This window comes from Corvus brachyrhynchos, unplaced genomic scaffold, assembly GCF_000691975.1.
Source record: "Corvus brachyrhynchos isolate BGI_N302 unplaced genomic scaffold, ASM69197v1 scaffold69, whole genome shotgun sequence".
In the NCBI taxonomy this organism is placed as follows: domain Eukaryota; kingdom Metazoa; phylum Chordata; class Aves; order Passeriformes; family Corvidae; genus Corvus; species Corvus brachyrhynchos.
Window position 1 is genome coordinate 4,237,006 of NW_008240228.1, and position 21,286 is coordinate 4,258,291.

The following is a 21,286-nucleotide window of genomic DNA, read 5'->3' on the forward strand; positions in this document are numbered from 1 at the left end:
TTCCCTACTCTGATGTGCATTTAGTAGCTCTTGGAAGCTTCAGGTGGTGACTCTGTGGAGTCGAGAAAGGGGGGTTGTTTAACACATAGAGAAGGTGAACTTAGTTGAAGGTCACAGACATGGGAATACTTTAATTATCTGTGAGATTCACTGCTGATAATTTCAGTGTGTTCCTAGGAGGAGCTAATCAAGTATTTGATTAAAGCTGAAAGAGTTAAATTTAGTTAACAGCCACTTAGCAGAAGTTAGAAAACTTATGTTTGACAATGAGTTTTAATTATCTCTGGTTTTCTGTGTGCAATAATAAAATTTCCTTCAAAAGAAGTCCATAATTATTTCCCTTTTGTATTCCATTTTCTTTATTTTGAATCAGACAACCCTGCTTGATTTAGATGCACTGGCGAGACACCTTGCTGACTGCATTCGGAGGTGAGCTTTGCCCACAGCAATTCCACGTGTAATTTGCGTTGTATTTATTGTTAGTGGGGCAGAGTTGTGACATTGCTTCTCTCTCTCTATGTGCACATACAGCAGAGAAATCCTTGACCATCAGGATGGTAACATAGAAGATGATGGGCTCACAGGACTGCTTCGCCTCGCAACCAGTGTTATTAAGCACAAACCACCCTTCAAATTTTCTCGGGAAGGCCAGGTGAGGAGGACACTAAGAGATCAAAAGAGTGCCTTTTTTTACCACATTTTCATTGCAGGGCTCAATATGTGAAAGTACATCATATTTCCAGCCTTAGGATGATGGACAAACCTATACATATTCCTGTATTAACGAGTAGCCTGTACAGTGCCTTCTCTTTCTAACTATATTTAATTCCAGAATAGAGTTCTTATATCCCTGAAGTTTTATTTATTTTCATTTATTATCTTTAGGTGTCTTTACTATTGATCAGCATTAACTGGTTTAAGTCCTTAAGCACAGCTGGTTTTGACTGAATCCTGGGACAGTTTGATCTAAAAGTAACATTTAAGCACCACATCTGTGCAGTGGCAGAGATCTGTTACAAGGATATTACATTCCACTTGTGCTTGTAAGGTGGGAGAGTGGTGAGGCAGGGGAGGTTGCTAAAAAACTTTTCATTTTGTTTTTGAGAACTACATTGTCTTAAAAAAAGCAAATTGTGTGTAAAAACTGATTCAGACGGATGGTTTTTTCTGTAGACTGTACAGAACTTATTGGGCCTTCAGTGAGGTTTGAACTGAAAAGTAGGCCCTGGTGTCTAATGATGTTGTTTATATCTTGTCTGTTTATTCTGTTACCGTAAAATGGCCCTGAAGGTCATTTGATTGTCCAAATGTGACATTGCTGACAGCATTTTAAAAGGCTGCTCCTGTAGTTCTACTGGATAAGTGTATTTTACTTCTGGAGAGTTTGCAGATTAAACTAGAGTAAGAATTCAGTTCACAGAGGGCAGCGTCGGGGAGGATGTGCAAATTGAAAGAGGTGTTTGTAAAGGTCAGATTTATGTAGCTTGGATGTATGGAAAGCTTAAGAAGAAAGGAGAGGGGAAAGCTAAATAGAAAGGAGTGATGCTATCCAGAATCCTAAAGCACATGGTGAGCATGGAGTGTATCACAGGGAGGCCAGCAATGTGCAGTGATGAATGTGAGCAGAGCAGTGTCCACAGCAAACTCCTCAAAAAGAGTTTGGCTTTACTGAGGGAAAGGGACTTAGTACCTTTTCTAAAACTAAGTCTTCATCTAGTATTAATTTTTTAAATTGTGTACAATTAAGAGCACTTGTTAACTGCAAAGTACATTAGTGAAGAGGTTTGTGTCCTGGTCAGTGCAATAGAACAGGACTGTGAAATCACCTTGCTTCCCTCTGGGCAATTGCAGTGCAAAAATTTACAGTGAAGTGTAACAGCTGGATTGGCAGCTTGTGTTCTACAAATGGGGGAAGAATTCTGTCCCTTCTTTTTTTTTTTTTCTGTGTAGAAAAGAGGTACCCAAGTTCAGACAGCTGCATGTCTTTTTTAGTGTATTATCTGGCATGGTGAAGATAAATAACAGTGTGAAATATGTGTTCATTATCCAAAGACAGCCTGACTTGGTGCAGCAGGGCTTTGTGCATGAGACAGGTCTGGAAAGTTCTGCATGGTAGAGGTCTGGAAAGTCTGCAGAAGTTCCTAGAAAATTGTTAATACATGATTTATCTTCGAAGAATACATTCAAGATGCTAAATGTGCCAATTTAACTGTTTTCCAGGAGTTTCTGAGGGACATCTTCAATCTCCTGTTCTTGCTGCCCAGTCTGAAGGACAGACAACAGCCAAAGTGCAAGTCCCACTCCTCCAGGGCTGCCGCTTACGATTTGCTGGTGGAAATGGTGAAAGGCTCTGTGGAAAACTACAGGCTGCTCCACAACTGGGTCATGGCACAGCACATGCAGTGTAAGAACCTTAGTTACACACAGCTTTGGAGTGTTTTGTGGCCACTAACACTGCTCTGGGAATTCCACTTTATAGCTCTGCTATTTATCCCCCATTACCTGGGGTAGTGTCACACAAGTGTTGGCATCTTTTGCTCCCCTACCAAATCAAATCCAGTAATAATTTCCATGTCACCTGTTCTTAAATGTGGGTTATTTAGAGTGTGTGGGCCTGTTAAATGACACGTACACACAGATGACATTGGATTTTACATGTATCATCCTCTTGTGCTGGATTTAATTTCTCTTTCTCCTTTCTAACGTGAAGAAACATGGAATCTCTCTGCACAAACCAAAGTGTATAAACCACACTGAGGTACTGGGATTGTGCTGGCTGTGAACAGCACTGTGATGTTTTCAGAGTGTGATAGCATTGTAGTTGACTTCAGTCTGTACCCAGATATCTGCATAAAGCAGTTTAGCTGTGCCTCTTGGCTTCCATGCTTTCTGCCTTTTGGAACCACAATTGCTATATATAATATGGAAATCACCAAAATTTGGAGTTAGTTAATATTTTATCTTTGATTTGCAAATCCTCAGTATGCATTTTTAGCTTGCTAGATTTCCTTTCACATGCCTGGTTTAAATTCCTGTAACCTGAGGTTCTGTAATTTATTATAATCTATGGAATTGATTTTAGTGCCTTACAATTCAGGAAGCAAAAGAGAAATCTGATCATAATAATGCTTTGTGTTCTATTCTCATATGCCTGGGGCCTTCCAAGGGCTCCTGTGCTCAGAAGAAATATTATGAAGAATATATTTTATGAAAATATTGGATATTTATGTTTGCTCTGAGCACATTATCTGCTGCTGAGGTTGTCTGTATCTCTCCAGGTGCAATCATTCATTTTTTACAATCAGTGTTTTCCTCACTCCAAATCTCAGTAATTCCTCGGTGTGGAAGTTTTCTGTACCATTTGCCACAGTTGTTACTTTCTTCCAAACACTCTTCTGTAGGTTGTTTGTTGCATCCCAAGTTCTCCAGAGCCGTCTGCTCTGTGCCCCTGCTCCATATCCAGTGTTTCTCACTTGCATGGATGTTAATTTTGTTATAGCTGACAGAGTGCTGTTGTCTCTGTGATGTGCACCCAACACAGGACTTGTTATTCCATTGATGAGATCCAAAGATCGTTGAAACTGGGGTTTTCCACTTTGTTATCCCTGTAATCTTTCTAGGTTCCAAAAATCTTAGTCTTAGACCTATCTCTCCATTCTTCTTAGGAGAAACATTAAGGAAAGCATTAGGAATTTCCATCCTGTCTTTGGTTTTAATGTGTTTTCTTAACAGAGAGAGCTCACAATTCATTCAGGTTGTTCTTACTGAAGAGTAGATATAGATACCTTCAGTTGTTCATAAAATTTCATGCAGTGTTTTGGATTTTGGCTTCTTTAAAGACTGATAAAACCCTTTAGTTCAAAGAGCAGGTGCTTTGCTTTCCAGCGAGGTTAAGATCATGTCTGGTGGTATGGATGGAGCAGGAGCATCATCAGAAGGTGGAATACAGAGCAATGCACAGTCATTCTGAGGAAAAATCAAGCTTCATTTTGCTTAAAATAGAATATGAATATTGCAAGTTTGGTTTCAAGTTTCCTCATCTCTTCCTGAAAAAAAGCTGGTTTCTGTAACAACAGAGAGGAATAAAGGAGATAGACATCCACGAGCCTCAAATTTGCATTTCTAGTTAAGATCCATATGGAAGACGGAAAAACTTTATTACACAAATGAAGACAGTCACTTAAAAAACCCCAGGGTTGTCCTGAGAAAGTCCTTGTCAAATTCCTGAATGCTCTCTGTCAGATGGAAGGAGGTGGAAGATACTCCCAGCTGCTCTGTGAAGTACAAAGAAGTCAACTGATTGCTTTGCAATTCCAGCTTGATGAGCTCTAAGCAGTGATAGATGCTGAGTCCTTGCATCAGAAGGGGTGAATTAGGATGTTGTAATTTAGCGATTGCAGTTAAGGGAGAGAATTTTGGATTCTTCTGCCATGCTGATGACCTTCTTTAGGAGGTGAAACGTGCAGGGGAGCTTTGTTGCAGCTGGCTGACCAGCCCGTGGAACCAGGTTAGCCGAGGTCACACCACTGAGATTTGTTGTAACAGGAGAATTAAACCTCTTTCCTTCCCTCCTTGGAGCTTCAGGGCTAATAGTTGTTTTGATGCCAATGCCAAAATAAAGATTACAACTATTATTTGTTGTGCAACAGAACATCTTGTGGGGCTGGTCTCTGAAGATGTGAGGATGCCAGATAGTTTCCTGAATTTCTATCTGATAGTGTGAATGGAGAAGAATCCTTAATGAGTCTTTCATCTGTGACAAAATAATTAAGGATTTAAAGTTTAAATCTTGAACTCCACGTAGCTTTTGTGGGTTGTAAAATAAATAGACCATTTTGGGGGATATTTTTTCCTCTTTGAACATGTACTTCAGTAGAGGTACTGAATTATTTGTGGGACACTGTGTTTTTGGAGAATGGTATTTTTGCGGATGAACAGCAAAGCTGGATGCATGGCAGGTTTTTGTGTCCAAATCCTTGGATACCAAGGAAGATTGTCTGAGCTGGTTACCATCTTCCTGACTGGCAGGTGAGGAGAACTTCCCCATTCTTCTGATTTCTTGACAGCCATATCAGACCAAGGCTGATTAAAGAGTCCCTCAGAACTGCCAAACTTGTGTGGTGCCTCCCTGTGTAAGAAATCCATCGCTACATCTGGTATGAAATACAGGAGACTAGAAAGCTTAGAGGGAAAGAAAATGGCTTTCTCAATCTGATTCACGTGTTGCTTTGGGGAGAGCACAGCCAGCCCCTTGCAGGCCAGAGTTGTGTGACAGGAAGGCTGCTGCTCTATCTAAAGATTTAAAAGATTTTCCTGAGGAATATATAGTCCATTTTCCTTAAGATCAGGCACAGTGTGGCTTTTTCCTGTAAATGAACAGTGCATAACCAGGTGACATTTTGTTAGTGTGAGGATCAAGCTTTTCATTGTATTTCTGGTTTTGCATATTGCACTTTGAATTGATTGTTTTCCTGCCTGTGTGCTTCCTGTTTCTCACAGCTTCCCATGCACCTTACAAGTGGGATTATTGGCCACACGATGATGTTCGTGCTGAGTGTAGGTTTGTGGGTTTAACCAACCTTGGAGCCACGTGTTACTTGGCCTCCACTATTCAGCAGCTGTACATGATCCCAGAGGCTAGACAAGCAATTTTCACTGCAAAGGTGAGTGTGGGGCTTGGACAGAAATTTACATTTAGAGTCAGTGCAAATGCTGAAAAAATACAGATTTACTTCTAAGACTTACTTCTAGATAAAGAATATTTCCTCAGCAGTTAATTTGCTTTTTGTTCAGTTGGGTTCTTTTGCTGGTGTCTGAAGTGATTTTTTTCTTAAATATGTGATGTGGTAGGTTCTTAAGGTGGCACTGAAATAAAATGTTCTAAAAGTCTTATTTCTGTTGCTTTCAACTAGGTTGATTCAGGTTTGGGTTTATGTGAGTTGTCTGTTGTTTCTTAACTGCTGGTTTGCCATTTTGGTAACAAATTTGTTTTCATGAATGTTTATCAAGTCCCAGAGTGTGTATCTCATGCTACCAGAAGTACAGCAGGTGCTGTAAATTATCATACATTGGTTAACTTCCAGAAATGCAGTATTTTTAGCTCTTTATTGTAACAGAGAAAGCATCATTTTGGTCCCTGACATCAGCAAGGCAGATAGAATGGGTGAAACACCCTCTCTGGCAGTGACCTCATCATTTTCTGTTATTGTTAATTGCTGGTACTTGTCACTTAACTTCTGGAGATTCCATTTATAAATGAAAATAAAAAGCTAAATAAGAGAAGCTGCTGGTCTGCTCATGAAATGCATTGTGGAGACGGTTGTTCAGAACCCTCACAATATCTGTGAATTAAAAAAAATTATTCCAAAACCACTAATACTTTGTAATACTTTCCCAAAAGCTCCTACCTGCAATAAATTCTTAGAAAGTAGAGTTCTTTTTCTCTCAGGTGTAATGTTGACATGCCAAAAAAAAGTGTAAAATAAGTATAAAAACAATAAATGTAAGATTATAGACTGTGGGTTCTTGTACACAATAATTTTTCTTAATGGTCCATAATAAAGTAATTGGGTTTTTATTTGAATGTTCCATCTTTTTTTACATTACATTTTAATGTCTGTTTTTGCAAAGTAATAAGCAAAACCATAAGCTCTCCTTTTATTAATTTCTGTTAGTACTCAGAAGATATGAAACACAAGACCACTTTACTGGAACTCCAGAAGATGTTTACATACCTAATGGTAGGTGTGAAAGAGTATTTTAGAAAGTATCCTGTTTTTGAAGAGGGTGGGGAAGGCAAGAAAACCATAGTTGAGACAATGGACCAGTTTGAAACTGGGTAATTGGCTGTATTCTCCCAAGGAAGGATTTGTCTGATTGTTACAGGAGCCCTCCAGGTAGGCCTTTGGGACAGTCCTGCTGTGTCTAGGCCACTTCCCAAACTGATTTTGCTAAACAGTCAATAGAAACTGTCCCTGCAGAAATGACCAGAGTCCTGTGTATGGATTTTAAGTATTTAAGGGGTTCTTTGTGCATAGTTCAGGTGAATCAACAGTATTGAATTACAGAGGTGCTGGGGATGTGGAGATTCCCTGGTGATACAGTAAAATACATTCTTTTTATTCACTGCATTTTCCTTGCTCCAATATTTAAAGATCAATCCATTGAAATAAAGTGAAAAGTTGAGATTCCAGGACGAAACAAAATTAAAGCAGTTCACAGGTGTTCACTGCTGTTAAAACACTGAAACAATTCTGAAATAATGAAAAAAACCTGAGGAGAGATGAGTGTCTGGACACTGGTTGTGTGTAAGAAGTTCACAACCACTTTGAAGACAAATGGGGAAAGGAATGTTGACTTGCAATGCCTGCCATGAATCATAGAAATTATTAAATTAGGTGTTCACATAAGTAGAAAATAATCTAGGAACATAAAGTCATACAAAGACTTAGCACTATTTAGATCTTGAAGAAAGACTATTCTGAAACAGGCAATATTTACAGGAGGTACTGTCTTGCTACATGTCCTTAAAAGAAAACAGAGTAAGTAAGTCCTGCATTCCCAGTGTGCAAGGCAGTGGAATGGAGATATATTCTAAAGAACTGCTTTATACTGCAGATTCTTTTCTCTGGCTAAACACATCCTGTTGAAAACTAGATGATAACACAGGGTCTGAATGAGAATTGAGCACTTGGCAGGATTTAAGTCAGCGGTGTCCAGAAATACATAAACACAAGCTGATGTTCTCACATTTTATTTTGTGTCAGAACAGATATGCAGGAACTGCAGGTGTCACATCTTCCGCCAAGCTGTTTTATTTTAATGATTCATTTAATGAAGTATTTACTAAATATTTTAATACTTTTTTACTAATGGTGTTTTACTAATTGGTATCACGATAATAGCAATCAATTAGTTAAAAGCTGCTTTGCACTTCATCAGAAACCTTTAAACATTTAATAAACTATCCTGCCTAATAAGCATATTGTATGTAAAAGTTTGTATTTTTAAAAACAGATATTCATATGTGTGTGTGTGGTACATCTGTGTAACTTGAAAATAAAAGGGTTTGTGTTGATTTGGTTTTGTTTGATTTCCTTTATCCAAAGGAAAGTGAATGCAAGGCCTACAACCCAAGGCCTTTCTGTAAAACCTACACCATGGATAAGCAGCCCTTGAACACCGGAGAGCAGAAAGATATGACTGAGTTCTTCACTGACCTAATAACAAAAATAGAGGAAATGTCTCCAGAACTGGTGAGTTATTAAGAGGGAGCAAAAGGGAACTCGAAAACTTACGGGATTTGCTCAAATTTCCTTGACAGAATTTATTCATTCATTCCCAGAAAAACACAGTGAAAAGCTTGTTTGGAGGTGTTATCACAAACAACGTCGTTTCTTTGGTAAGTGTTCCTTTTCTACCCTTGTCTTCTAAAGATTTTTTTTTTTCTAACTTCTCAAAACAAGTAATTTCATTGCTTTTCTCTTCTGTTTGTTCAGGACTGTGAGCATGTGAGTCAGACAGCTGAGGAGTTCTACACAGTGAGGTGCCAGGTGGCAGATATGAAGAATATTTATGTAAGTAGTGCCAGGCTGAGATGAGTCTCATAGATCTCAGTTACAAAGGGCACAAACCGCTGCCACACGCTTGAAGGTGTCGATGCTTTTTCTGCACTCTAGTTTTGGGGTGTTTACAGGTTGATATTATGAGGCAATTTAGTTTCATCTTCTCAGTGCAGTGTGCTATCAGCTGGGGCTATTTGCCATTGACTGTTGTTTTAGAGTCAATAATCACTATTTATTTCTGTTCTAAACATGCTGTGGCCACTTTATGTAGATCTGTAAATGTCAAAAGATTTAACGTGTTCAGGTAGTACTGCTTATTAAGTTAATTTAAAGCTTATACCAGCATAATTCTATGTTTTCAAGCTTTTTAAACAATCATTAATCTCCACTCTTGGAATTTGAATTTAAAGGACTTGAATTCTTTGAGACAGCTTGGAATATTGAGTACCACTTTTATGAGTTGGATCCTTAATTCTGTGTACGGGTTAGGAACTGGTTTTCCTGTCAAACTCTTAGTTCAAGTGTTTGCTCTTCCGTGAAAAATTTTGGGGCCTTTTACCACCTTTCTTTTCATAACTTGTGGAAATGTTAATTAAAGTAAAATTGAAAGAGAGGATTTTGGAAAGCAGGCCATGTAAGCACAAGATAAAAATATCCAAGATAAATGTAAAGTCCTTTTTTGGTTTTTCCATGCAGGAATCTCTCGATGAAGTAACTATTAAAGATACCTTGGAAGGTGACAACATGTACACGTGTTCTCATTGTGGGAAGAAAGTGCGGGCTGAGAAAAGGTGTGACTAAGGAGAAATAAATATTCTTAATGTTTCTTTTTAGTAAATTACTAGAATTACACTTGGAATAACAGTAATCCTTTAGATGGAACAGGACTGCTCTTTCATTCAGTTTATACCCTGTAGGCCTATAAGGATGTGATCCCTGTGCAAATCAGAAATAAGAAGGAAATCAAATTTCCAAAACCAAGAATCTGAAGTATCTTAGCAAAAGATGACAGAAAAATGTCCATGATCTTTTCTAATTAAAAAAACCCCCAGAAATCAGTACCTATTGAAACATTAGTCCTGGGTTTAAAATATTAAATGCTTTCAAAGGTTGGTTACTCATTATGCAGGATAATTGCTTAAGTTTCATCCATCACCCCAGATTTCTTAATTAAAATCATTAGCTTTAAAAATATTTCCATGTTTTGAAAAGTCTGCTAATAAAGAGAGAGTAAATAAAAATGTTATGTTGTCTTTGTATTGCAGCTAACAAATTTCTTCGTTAGAGTTGGAAAGCCTCATTGTTGTTTTAAATGACATGGGTGAAAGAGTAACTTACTTGAAAGTCATTATTGCAAATTTTATGAGATTTAATGCAGGAGATGTTCTGCCTTGAAGGTTCTCTTTTGGAAGATAGTAACTCCCTGCAGTGAGGGGATTTGCATTGTCGAATTCATTGACCGCTCATTTTATGATACTATTTTAGAAAACTGGTTCCTGCCGTATGAGTAAATTTGCTGTTTCTCCCAAGGTACAACGACAGCCTAAATAGAATTGTTCAGTGGGCTAAATGTGACCTTCCTGCTGCTGGTCAGTCTGCCCTGCTCTGGGGCACTGTGAGAGCTGGATTTTATACTGATGTGTCTTAGCAACAGATCTCCAGTGTTACAGTTGAAATAAATGTTTAAGTTCTCTGTGAAAATACAATTCACCCTGCTAAGGTTTTATAAATCATGGTTATTTCTGATCCTTCAGGGCATGTTTTAAGAAACTACCTCGTATCTTAAGCTTCAACACCATGAGATACACATTTAATATGGTGACCATGATGAAGGAGAAAGTCAATACCCATTTTTCATTCCCTTTACGTTTGGATATGACACCCTACACTGAAGATTTCCTCATGGGAAAAAACGACAGGAAAGAAGGTATGCTCATAAAATGGATTCAGCAAGCTTTGGCTCTTTATCTGTGTATCACTTTCTGTATACAGAACAGAAGCAAAGAAAATCAAACATAGCTTTAATCAACCTGTATTCCCAAAGTCTCACACTGTGTTTCATATAACAAAAACAGCCAGTTTTTGGTTTCATATACTGTTCAATTTGAATTAGTCTTAAATTTGTTTTTAAAACATGAGAGAAATTGCAAACAGTTACATACAGTTTGTGGCTGATGTTGAAGTTTGGGTGTTTAGGAAATAACTGATTAAATACTGTATTGAATTATTTCAGGTTTTAAGGAAGATGGTGGATATTTGAAAGAAACAGAGAGTTATGAGTATGACCTGATCGGCGTGACAGTTCACACAGGAACAGCAGATGGGGGGCATTACTACAGTTTTATCAGGGACATTGTCAATCCTCATGCTTACAAAAACAACAAGTGGTGAGCTATGCAATTTATAGTTCCATATTCTTAATAACTAAAGCTTGTTGGCTTTGTTAGGTGCAGTTATATAGGGGGTACATCCTGGAGGTTCCTCTGAGAAGCACAGGATGTTGGACTTTGATAGGTGTCAGGATATTCGTTTATTAGCCTACAAATTAGCATGTTGTAACCAGGAGAGTTGTGTGGTCCCTTGGACAAAGGGGTGGCAGGGAATGCTGTGCTGGCCTCACCAGAGCCAGCCTTGCTTCCTGATGGGACTAGATTTGAGTTATTTCAGTACAAAAGATTTCCTAGATTGTCCTTCATAAAATCTACTTGGTACCTTGGATGAGGATCCAGCTGCATTTATGGATGTAGAATTTGGGAAAGGGAAGGGACATGGTCATGGAAAGGAGGAGGGTCCTGTTAGGAGGAGGGTCCTGCTAGGCGACACAAGAAAGCAGGGAACACTCGGCCTGTAATTTTTGGATGTGGTATCTCCATTTCTCACTGGAGCCCTGGAATAGGAGACAAGGTTTCCTCCTCTATTCCTGTTCTCTAGAATAGCTGGAGCATTTTTGAAGCAGGACCAGCTCGTGACCTAATCCCTGCTCCAGTGGGGATCCACAGCAGTACCTCCTTCTCTGATCTTCCTAGAAAGAAGTCACTTTTGGGACCAGATTTTCATTTGCTGGGATCTAAACAAGACATCAGAAATTAATGGGAATATTTCAATCCAAGGAATCATTGGAAGTGCTCATCAGGCTTTATTTGCCCTTAGAGATGAGCAGCAGTTGTTCCAAGGCTTCTTCCTGTCTTGCAGGTACCTTTTCAATGATGCTGAAGTAAAACCCTTCGATTCTGCCCAGCTCGCTTCCGAATGTTTTGGTGGAGAAATGACTGTAAGTTTAACCTGAATTTTTGTCATGTTCAACTCTAATACCTGTTACAATCTGGTACAATCCAGGTCTTCTATGAGGTTTTAAAAGAAAGCTAAAAGAAGTAGATTACAGGTATTACTAACGAAGCAAAGTTAATTAGTGAAGTGTCTCTCCAAAGAAGAGGTATTTCTTTACTATATCTGGTTTTTATCATACCATTTATTCAAGTGTAAAAAAGTGAGTTTGCAGTTAATTTAGGAATCCTTGCTTGGGTGGCTGCTTTGTTCACACCACTGATGAAGGAATAATTACTTCAAGCTGAGGTGTATTCTGGAAAAAAAAAAAGAGCATTTTGATCTTTGTCTATGCCTTGTGTCACTGCCTGTGATATCAGTTGGAATATTTTTACACACTATTAATACAAACAATACTCAAATGTTCTCAGTCTGTGCTTGAATCGATCATTATTTACAGCTGTGTACATGGTATAAAGCACATTATAAATAACACAGTATCTTACTAAAGCAATCCTGGGCATTAGACAACTTTTCTTGTCTGGGAAAGGCAATATGCTGAAATAAAATGAAAAAATTCCTTTGTTTGGCAAATGGATAAAATACTTTTTGGTGCCTCTAAAGAAGAGGTGTCAGTGAGATGGATGAGCCAGGAAATTGCTTGGGATGGAGGTACAGTATTGCATAGCAGATTTGAAAATTCAGAAGAGGTCACTATAGAGGAAAAAAAGAAACAAGACTGCTTTGAGCAAGAACTAAACTATCAGCAGCCCTCATAAGTGTCATGAAATAAATGTGCAAGTGAGCTATCACAAGCTGTTAGAAACTAAAGCATTAAAAAGCTTGTAATTAATGGTTTTACTTTCTTCTTGACAGACAAAAACTTATGATTCTGTTACTGATAAGTTTATGGACTTCTCCTTTGAAAAGGTATTTCTCTTCCAAACCCTTGTTCTATGATTATATTTCTGATTTCATGATTTCTCTCTCAAAGCAAAAATTATACAGATGTTTTTTTCTCCAAGACACACAGTGCTTACATGCTGTTTTATAAACGGATGGAGCCTGAGGAGGAAAATGGCAAAGACTACAAATTTGATGTTTCATCAGAATTGCTGGAGGTACAAGTTGATTTGTTTTAACACCAATTTTAAAGCACTCTAGAAGACCCTAAATACATCAGAAATCTGAATAAACATAGGAAAGCAAAAATAATTTAAATCACTAAGATAACAGTCCTTTGTTTTCACTGTCTTCCCTAGGAGATTGTCATGGGATAGGAAGGGAATTAGGATTTACATTTCACGTGAATTTTAGACATTTTCTCATTCTCACCTGTATAGGGAATATATCCCTTTTTATCACCTGGAAAATCCAGTGTCCCTGCTCCCTCTGGCCAGAAGTGTTGTTTCAGCATCTGCCACATTTTAGATTCTTAATTGAAAAAGACTCTTCATTCCTAGCCAGCAAATCAGATCATGCTTTTTCCCTTCTCAGTCTTAAAAATATTAATAGATTTTATCAGAGTTAAATGTTGAAACTATATTGCTGTGAAAACCACTCTGAACTGATTTGATCAAAAACATCGCTTTGGAGAGAGGAACAGGAGGATGTGGCATGAAATCCTGTTCTGGTTTGATGATGGAGATTCAAATCTTACTCTTTAGGAATTTATCAGAAGTTCTCAGGGCTCATCAAGCTTTGGGTTAGACTTCAGCTGTGGTTCTTCTTAAACTTGTTGGACCAATTCTCAAAATCTTAGCCTAAAACTCTGAATAATTGAATTGTAAAAATGAGGTCACAGAAAGAGGAGAAGGTTTGAAGCTCTGTTCTGCAGTCCCATGGCAGGCAAAACCAATACTTGCTATACTATGAATAAAACAACTTCGAGCCAGTTCTTTAAACTAAAGTGCTTCCAGAAATAATTTTTCATACAAAAAAAATTGGTTTTTTTAGCCTTGGCAATCATTTAAATATTTTTAAAATCATGCTTAAGTAGTGAAATAAACTGCTTTCTTGTATCTGATGGTAGCATTTTTTCTTCAGTGGATATGGCATGATAACATGCAGTTCCTTCAAGACAAGAACATTTTTGAACATACATATTTTGGGTAAGTTTTTCTTTAAAAATGTAATATTAATGCTTCTTTTCTTCTTGCAGATTATCATTATTTATTTTAATTAACAAATAAAATTACTGACTCTAGGTTTATGTGGCAGTTGTGTAGTAGCATCCCAAGCACACTACCAGATCCAAAAGCGGTTTCTCTGATGACAGCAAAGGTAAGGGTTTCCAAAGTATCTCATCTTCTATTAACTATTTCCTTGTTGACATTTTAATTCATGCATTCTAAATTAATGGTGCCATTTTTTTTTCCAGTTAAGCACTTCCTTTGTACTAGAGACATTTATTCATTCAAAGGAAAAGGTATTCTATTTACTTGTAAATTCTCATTAAGTAGCTGCATGAATCTAGTGAAAAGCTTATCTGTACTTCTCATTCTGCAAGTGGGATTTTGAGCTGTAAAAGTAGCATATAATGATGCAAAGTTAGTGTTTAGAGTGTCATTTACCACATTTATAGTGAGCACTGCACAATGGAATAGAAAATGTATGCGAAAATGTATGGACTGGTATTTTTCTGTAGGTGCAACTTATTATGAGTTCATGAAATGTTTATTGTTTATAAAATGTTGTGTTGTTTATAAGATTTGGTGCTTTACTGAACCACTTAGAAATGTTTAAAGATTATGCTGGAATTCGTTATTTGAAATTATAGTTTTTTCTGTATTTCTTTTCACAGCCTACAATGCTTCAGTGGATTGAACTGTTAACAAAACAGTTTAATAACAGTCAGGCAGCTTGTGAAGTAAGTGACTTAGGAACTCAGCAAAGTACAAACCAACTTTCTATATATTGTTTAACTTTCCTGGAGGTTCGTATCCCTGGAATATTTTGGACTATGAACTACTGTATTTGGTATATTTGTGCTCTGTGAGATGAAATTCATCCTGATTACTGCAGATTCTGGGGAATGACTTAACTTTTATTTGCAGAAACCTATGTTGAGATCACAGACCAAAATCATTTTGTCACTGGAATAAGAGAGAGCCAGTGTCACAAGCTCTTGATTTGATTAATTATTATTTGGTTAATTATTGTGCAGTGATTTCTGTTTAGATTAAGTCACACAAGAGACATGGAAAGACAAAGAATTTGCTGTGGTCTTGTTGAAAGCAATTTTGAGATACTGAAGAAAAGTTTGATAGTGTTTCTGTGATAATATAAATGTCCAAGGAGCCCAGCACAGACTGTGTCCTGCATTAGACTCATTCAGTAGAAAGGAATTAAATCCATTATTCTTTTATAAATTGATTCTAGGTTGATAAATTATGTGACATTCATTATTTGGGTGTACAGTTGTTTCAGTGGGGTGTAGTCCTAAGATGTTTAAGTGAAGACATTTAATATAGTAAGGAATTCTTGGCTACAATTAAAATAAAAGGAAGAACGTTGATTCTTTATTTTAAACTGTTTTTCCTTGTGACTTGAACAAAATTCTGCGAGTCAGAAGACTGAGCTGTATTATTTGCTGAGTCTGACTTGGAATGAGTCATTCTCTGTTAGTTTTATACCTTTTGGGTCTCTGGAGGCCGTGAGGCTTTTCCACGTGTTAAAATGCAGAAGGGATCTAATTTGGGAAGCACTGTCTAATCCTATTACTCTTCTACAAGATCCTTCAGCTAATGCTTTATTGTAAGCATAGTTTTTATTCTGTTGACATCACTTTGCAGGACAAGTGTGTTCTTCCAGATAATTTTCTAATGGCATGCAGAGCACAGGGATAAGAAGATACCAGATATAAAATTATATTGCTGTTTACTGCTATTGATCTTTATTTCTTTATTCCTCCATGCACAGAAGACTTTTAGATTTCCCTTGGATTAAAACTTGCCTATTCCTTAATAATAGTAACATCGATTTCTCTTCAGACTTTAATATCATGCAAAAAAGAAGATTGGACTAGAGCAAGTGTGGAACAAAACTAACACAGTATGTATCTTCTGCAGTGGTTTTTGGATCGTATGGCTGATGATGATTGGTGGCCAATGCAGATTCTAATAAAGTGTCCCAATCAGATTGTGAGGCAGGTAAGAAAAAATGTTCCCTTCCAAGTCAGGTGACTGCTTGACCTGTGACCAGAAGCAGACAATTACAATGGCAGATCCAGTGATTCTGACAGTTTTAGTGAATACCTGTAACTGTCTGATTCTTCTCCATTCTTGCAATGATTTAGGGAAGGTATTTGGCCACGGCAGTGTGACTGTTTGAAACAGCCCCAGCAGAGCTGTACAGTCAGGATCACTAAATCACAATAGATGCAAATTAAGGTTTCTACGACTCCCCCATGATCTCTACAAATCTGAACACTTTACATTAAAAAAATTGGGGTTTTTTCTGAATTAGTTCAACAATAGTTCATCAAGATCCACATTCAGAAGACAAAAAGGAATAAACTGTTTGCATTCAGTACTCCTCAAAGCTCCAATCTGAAACTTCTGTAATAAGTTTTTGTGGGTAGAGTTAATTTTACAATATTATGCCACAAAGCTTTGTTAATACCCTTTTCTGAAAATACTTCTTTTTAAAAAAACCCATATTAGTAGCATTTGGACATTGACAAATACAGCTATTAATAGTGTCACTTACAAGTATACTTACTTTCTTTGCAAGTTGCTAAGGTATAAACTTTACAGTTACTTTATCTCAGCTGAATTCTTCAGTTGGATTTCTGGTTATTAAAGTGATACTTCCATACAGACTCATACATCATTTTTGTATGTAATGCATCAGTGAAGGAATATATTTCATGGGAAAACTCTATGCAAGGTCTTAGGCAAGGTCTGCTCCTCATGAATGCTTTACAAAATCAAAATTACTGGAGGGAATTTCCTTCAAATTTTCACATTAATGCCTGTGAGCCAGCAGCAAAATTAAAAAGCATCTTGCCAAAAATATCAAAATGTTTCAGAAAATAGAGATAGAAGGAAAAAAGAGAGTCATGTTTCAGTGCACACCAATAGTAAAAGCTGGGTTTAGGGTTCCTTCATGAAATCTGTTCATAAAAACCAGGTTTGACTCTTCTGTTAAAATACGATCTCAGCTTTGCCTTTCAAACTTTGAAGCTGTGAAGAGCTGGCAGTGGGACTTGGAGACAGAATATTCTTTGCTTAGGAATGACATATTGACCTTTCTGTAAAGGACTGAAGATGTGGAGTTCATTCCCTTCTCCGTTTGCAGATGTTCCAGCGCTTGTGTATCCATGTGATCCAGAGGCTGAGGCCAGTGCATGCACACCTTTATCTGCAGCCAGGAATGGAAGACTGGTAAAAGAAACCACCTGCAAATTTCTCTTTATTCCCTGCATTGCTGTAGCTGCTTTTATTAATTAATTACTCAAAATAGTCATGTAAAGCTGAAATAGTGCTAATTGTTCTTCATTATTCTGCCCAAACTGCTCCGATGTATTGAAAAATACCAGTAGGGTTGCAAGAGGCACTGTCAAAGAGACATTGTTTGAAACATTTGCTCCCTTAGAGTAGGTTTTCAGCATGGTCTTTATTTTCTCTGTCACTTGGACACTGCAAGTGTAAATCTCACTCCTTAGACTTGAGAGTCCTACTGTGAATTAGATCTGGAGGCACAAAGGTGGAAGTTTTTATTTGTACATCCAGTCAAAGAGTTTGGAGATGAGAGGTTAATCCTGTAACTAAATCACAGGTTTTCTCAAAAAGGAGGAAGAACCCTCTTGGATTCTACTTTGCTCTGCTTATTATCAAGAAAAGTGTCACTTTATCTCCAAATATGAAATGCTTAAACTCTTTTTGATACGAGATAAGGAGAAAAAAGTGGTTTTGCTTTCACCTCTTGAGTTAAAGTTGTGATTGTGATAATAGCTTGTTACCCAGAGTGAAAATGGCAGAGTTTTTACTAACTGTGCTGCCATATCAAAACTCAGGACACGGAGATCCAGTTTTCATGGCAAAAAGTAGAATTTAATTTGCCCTGGAAGCCTTACTTGAAAAGAGTCTGTGACTTGTTTTATTCAGTGATAAGATCCGATTTTGAGCAGATGTCTGAGGCTGAAGGTGAATGTTCTCTGCTTTGCCAGGGTGCTCTGTGTGTTCAGGAGGGTGCCTTGCCTTGGTTCCACAACCTAAATAGCTATACTTACATTCTCATTAAATTTGCCTTGCAAACCAAGAGGATGATTTTAGGTAGAAGATCCCCAGTACTGTTTCTCTCAGAATTCTTTTCCTGATGGGAATCTTGATTCAGAGCACTGATCTGATGAACCATTCAGCATTTCAAGTGCCTGATGCTCCCTCAGGTTGAGCTGTGTTGTTATCCAGGGGCTTTGATCAGCGGTGAAAGATCTGAGAGCAGGAGAGAGCAGCAGACAGGAGTTTTGGTGCATTTCTTTGTTTGGACTGGCTCAGGATGACTTTATGCTGCGTGTGCTGTGGGAAATACCCAGCCTGGCTCTTGTTGTTGCTGGCAGTTCGGATGACATGGACGGGCCCGTGGAGGACATCGGGAGCCGCTCGTGCGTCACGCGCTTCGTGAAGACGCTGCTGTCCATCATGGAGCACGGCGTCAAACCCCACAGCAAGCACCTCACCGAGTACTTTGCCTTTCTTTACGAATTTGCCAAAATGGGAGAAGAGGAAGTGAGTATAGCCTTGTCTTGGGGGACTTGGTGGTGTCTGTGCACGAATGTATTTTCAAGTAATTCCATCCCTGCATTTTTCAGAGCCAGTTCCTGCTCTCTCTGCAAGCCATATCCACAATGGTCCATTTCTACATGGGAACCAAAGGGCCTGAGAATGTACGTCTGAGTATTTTCTATAACGAGAACTAATCTTTCCTGTTCTACACCTGTGATCACTGCTGCTGTGTGTCTTGAATCATCTGTCAGCTGTTAAATTTAAATTGCTTCACTTACACAATTTTTTCAATGTTTAAGTGAATATAATGCTTTTTAAAATACGTTGAATTAAATTTTTTTGTTTAGTATAGAAATAGGTACTGAGGAAAAGCAATTAAAGCTGCCCCTAACTTGATGCTAATGGTAATGCTGTTAACGATTGGTTACTTACTCCTATTGTACAACTTAGGTTCTTAAATTGACCTGCTTTTTTTGTTCAATAGACCATATCTTCAGCCAGCCTACTTCCTGCATTTGTAAATACAATTTAGCTTATGCAAAATTAATATATCAATGTGAAAATCAATTGGTTAGCTATTTACCTTCTTTGATTCATGCAAGTTGATGAAGTTGTTTGGAATAAAGGACAGGATATATGCAAAGGCTGTTTGAAACGACGGCTCAGAATGTCCACACTGAAGTTCTCTTTTTTTCCCTAGCCCCAGGTTGAAGTGCTTTCTGAGGAAGAAGGGGAGGAAGAGGAGGAAGAGGAAGATATCCTTTCTTTAGCAGAAGAGAAATACAGGCCTGCTGCACTGGAAAAGATGATTGCCCTGATTGCTCTTCTGGTGGAACAGTCTCGCTCAGAAAGGCAAGAGCTCCTGAAAAACCAAAAAACAATTGAGAATTGATGGTTTAGAAAGGAGTCCGAGATTTTATGGGTTTGTCTGAGGGTTTTATTGGGGGCTTTTTTAACAGCATAAATGAGCTTGTGTAAGAACCCATTATATTTTTAACCATTTAAAAGAAAAAGGGTGTTGACCAAATGTAAGACTTGGGTTAAAGACTTGAACACATTCAATTGCCCACATCTGATTCTTTTTTTTAATCTGGTCTGAGTACAAAATTTTGGGGTTTTGGTTCAGTTTTGCATCAACACCTTTATTGTCTCTTGTATATTGTGAAACTGAAGAACGTGAACCAACACTCAGTCTTGAATGTCTCCCTGACCATAACCATGGCTGAAGTAAAATGATCATTTTCTTTTGTATTTTAGGCATTTGACCTTGTCACAAAACGACATGGCAGCACTGACAGGAGGAAAGGTAATCAAGTTAAAAAGGACTGCTTTAGCCTCCAAAAACCCTCTGTGTGCGTGTACTTGTAGGCAGTGTACTGCATCTGCTTATTTGTTGCAGGGTTTCCCTTTTTTATTTCAACATATCCGTGATGGGATCAACATCAGGCAAACCTGCAACCTCATTTTCAGCTTGTGCCGGTACAACAATCGCCTTGCAGAGCACGTGAGTATCAGGGACCTGTAGCTATTGATTGAAATCTTCTCTAATAACTGTCACGGGGTAATTGGTATTATTTTAACTGATTAAGCACAAGTCTAATGAGTTCTGTTTGTTTTCTTTTCAAGATTGTGTCCATGCTGTTCACATCTATAGCAAAGCTGACTCCTGAGGTATGTAAACACACTCCCTGTCTAGTAAATAATCTGTATTCATATTTTCCTGGTTTAAATCACAGAAATAAATCCTTTGCTCATCAAAAATCTTGCATGGAAGTTCTTGTGCCATTAAATGAAGTCTAACTGCACTGTCTGTGAAGTTTTCTAAAACAGAGATTTGCTGTGCCACTTCGAATGAGTTTTATTCAAATCAAATAATAGTTCTAGATTCTCCACCAGTATGAATTTCTTTTAAAAAATTGGTAACATTAAAATATGTGTGCAAGAACAAGTGGAACAAGAATAAGTAATTATTATCTGGCTGTTCAAGATGCGGGGCACTATTTTGCAGTTCTGTGCGGGCAAACAAATTTCTCATTCAGAGTAAATTCCTGCACTTGTAACAACAGAAATACTGAGAGTTCCAAATGGATTCCAGATGCAAAATATGTAATTATAGTTGTAAGCACTTTGTTGAAATGTTGTTAAAAGCTGGGTGAGTCTTGGCAGTGTAAAACCTCAAAATGAGATGCTTTTGGATAAACTTTCCAGGATCCATATTCCATGTTATGTAAATACATGAAAATAATAACTTATCTGAGCTAGTGAAATTTTCTGTAAATATAAACCAGGATAAATTGGTGAATGCTTCAGCAGTGGACAGCTTGATTCCTTTCCTTTTTCCACAATAAGAACTGACTTAAAATGTCACTGTTATTTCCTATATATTTCCTATAATATTATAGAAATATGTAAAATATCTATATTTCCTATAACTTTTTCTAGACTGATCCTGTTGCTTTGCAGTAACTGTAACCAGTGGCTTAATTCTGCTGTATCCATGTGTGAATATAGATATATATGGATTATGTACAGATTAAATAGTAAAGGATTAAAGTGTTATAAATCTTCATGTCTGAAGTTCATAGAAATCTTACAGACATTGGGGTTTTTAAAAAATTACTCTTAAAAAATGTGGATGAAATTAAATAGATCAAAGTGAATATTTTTTTCCCTTTTCTGCATTACAGGCAGCCAATCCTTTTTTCAAATTGCTCACCATGCTCATGGAAA

General features: G+C 37.6%; 1 protein-coding gene across 1 annotated transcript in view; it reads left to right on the top strand.

Moving 5' to 3' along the window:
- Window positions 1-21,286, top strand: part of USP34 (ubiquitin specific peptidase 34) — a 95,482-nt gene that overhangs the window by 57,261 nt on the left and 16,935 nt on the right. The window contains exons 39-65 of the mRNA XM_017745225.1: window positions 374-429; window positions 532-652; window positions 2,221-2,404; window positions 5,500-5,663; window positions 6,675-6,740; window positions 8,109-8,255; window positions 8,345-8,401; window positions 8,499-8,576; window positions 9,261-9,355; window positions 10,319-10,491; window positions 10,798-10,951; window positions 11,757-11,835; window positions 12,705-12,758; window positions 12,854-12,949; window positions 13,875-13,939; window positions 14,036-14,111; window positions 14,209-14,256; window positions 14,632-14,697; window positions 15,899-15,979; window positions 17,130-17,215; window positions 18,391-18,559; window positions 18,643-18,717; window positions 19,257-19,408; window positions 19,814-19,862; window positions 19,956-20,060; window positions 20,183-20,227; window positions 21,244-21,279. Coding sequence (XP_017600714.1) covers window positions 374-429; window positions 532-652; window positions 2,221-2,404; window positions 5,500-5,663; window positions 6,675-6,740; window positions 8,109-8,255; window positions 8,345-8,401; window positions 8,499-8,576; window positions 9,261-9,355; window positions 10,319-10,491; window positions 10,798-10,951; window positions 11,757-11,835; window positions 12,705-12,758; window positions 12,854-12,949; window positions 13,875-13,939; window positions 14,036-14,111; window positions 14,209-14,256; window positions 14,632-14,697; window positions 15,899-15,979; window positions 17,130-17,215; window positions 18,391-18,559; window positions 18,643-18,717; window positions 19,257-19,408; window positions 19,814-19,862; window positions 19,956-20,060; window positions 20,183-20,227; window positions 21,244-21,279 — 2,577 coding nt within the window. The remainder of the gene's footprint in view (window positions 1-373; window positions 430-531; window positions 653-2,220; window positions 2,405-5,499; window positions 5,664-6,674; window positions 6,741-8,108; window positions 8,256-8,344; window positions 8,402-8,498; window positions 8,577-9,260; window positions 9,356-10,318; window positions 10,492-10,797; window positions 10,952-11,756; window positions 11,836-12,704; window positions 12,759-12,853; window positions 12,950-13,874; window positions 13,940-14,035; window positions 14,112-14,208; window positions 14,257-14,631; window positions 14,698-15,898; window positions 15,980-17,129; window positions 17,216-18,390; window positions 18,560-18,642; window positions 18,718-19,256; window positions 19,409-19,813; window positions 19,863-19,955; window positions 20,061-20,182; window positions 20,228-21,243; window positions 21,280-21,286) is intronic.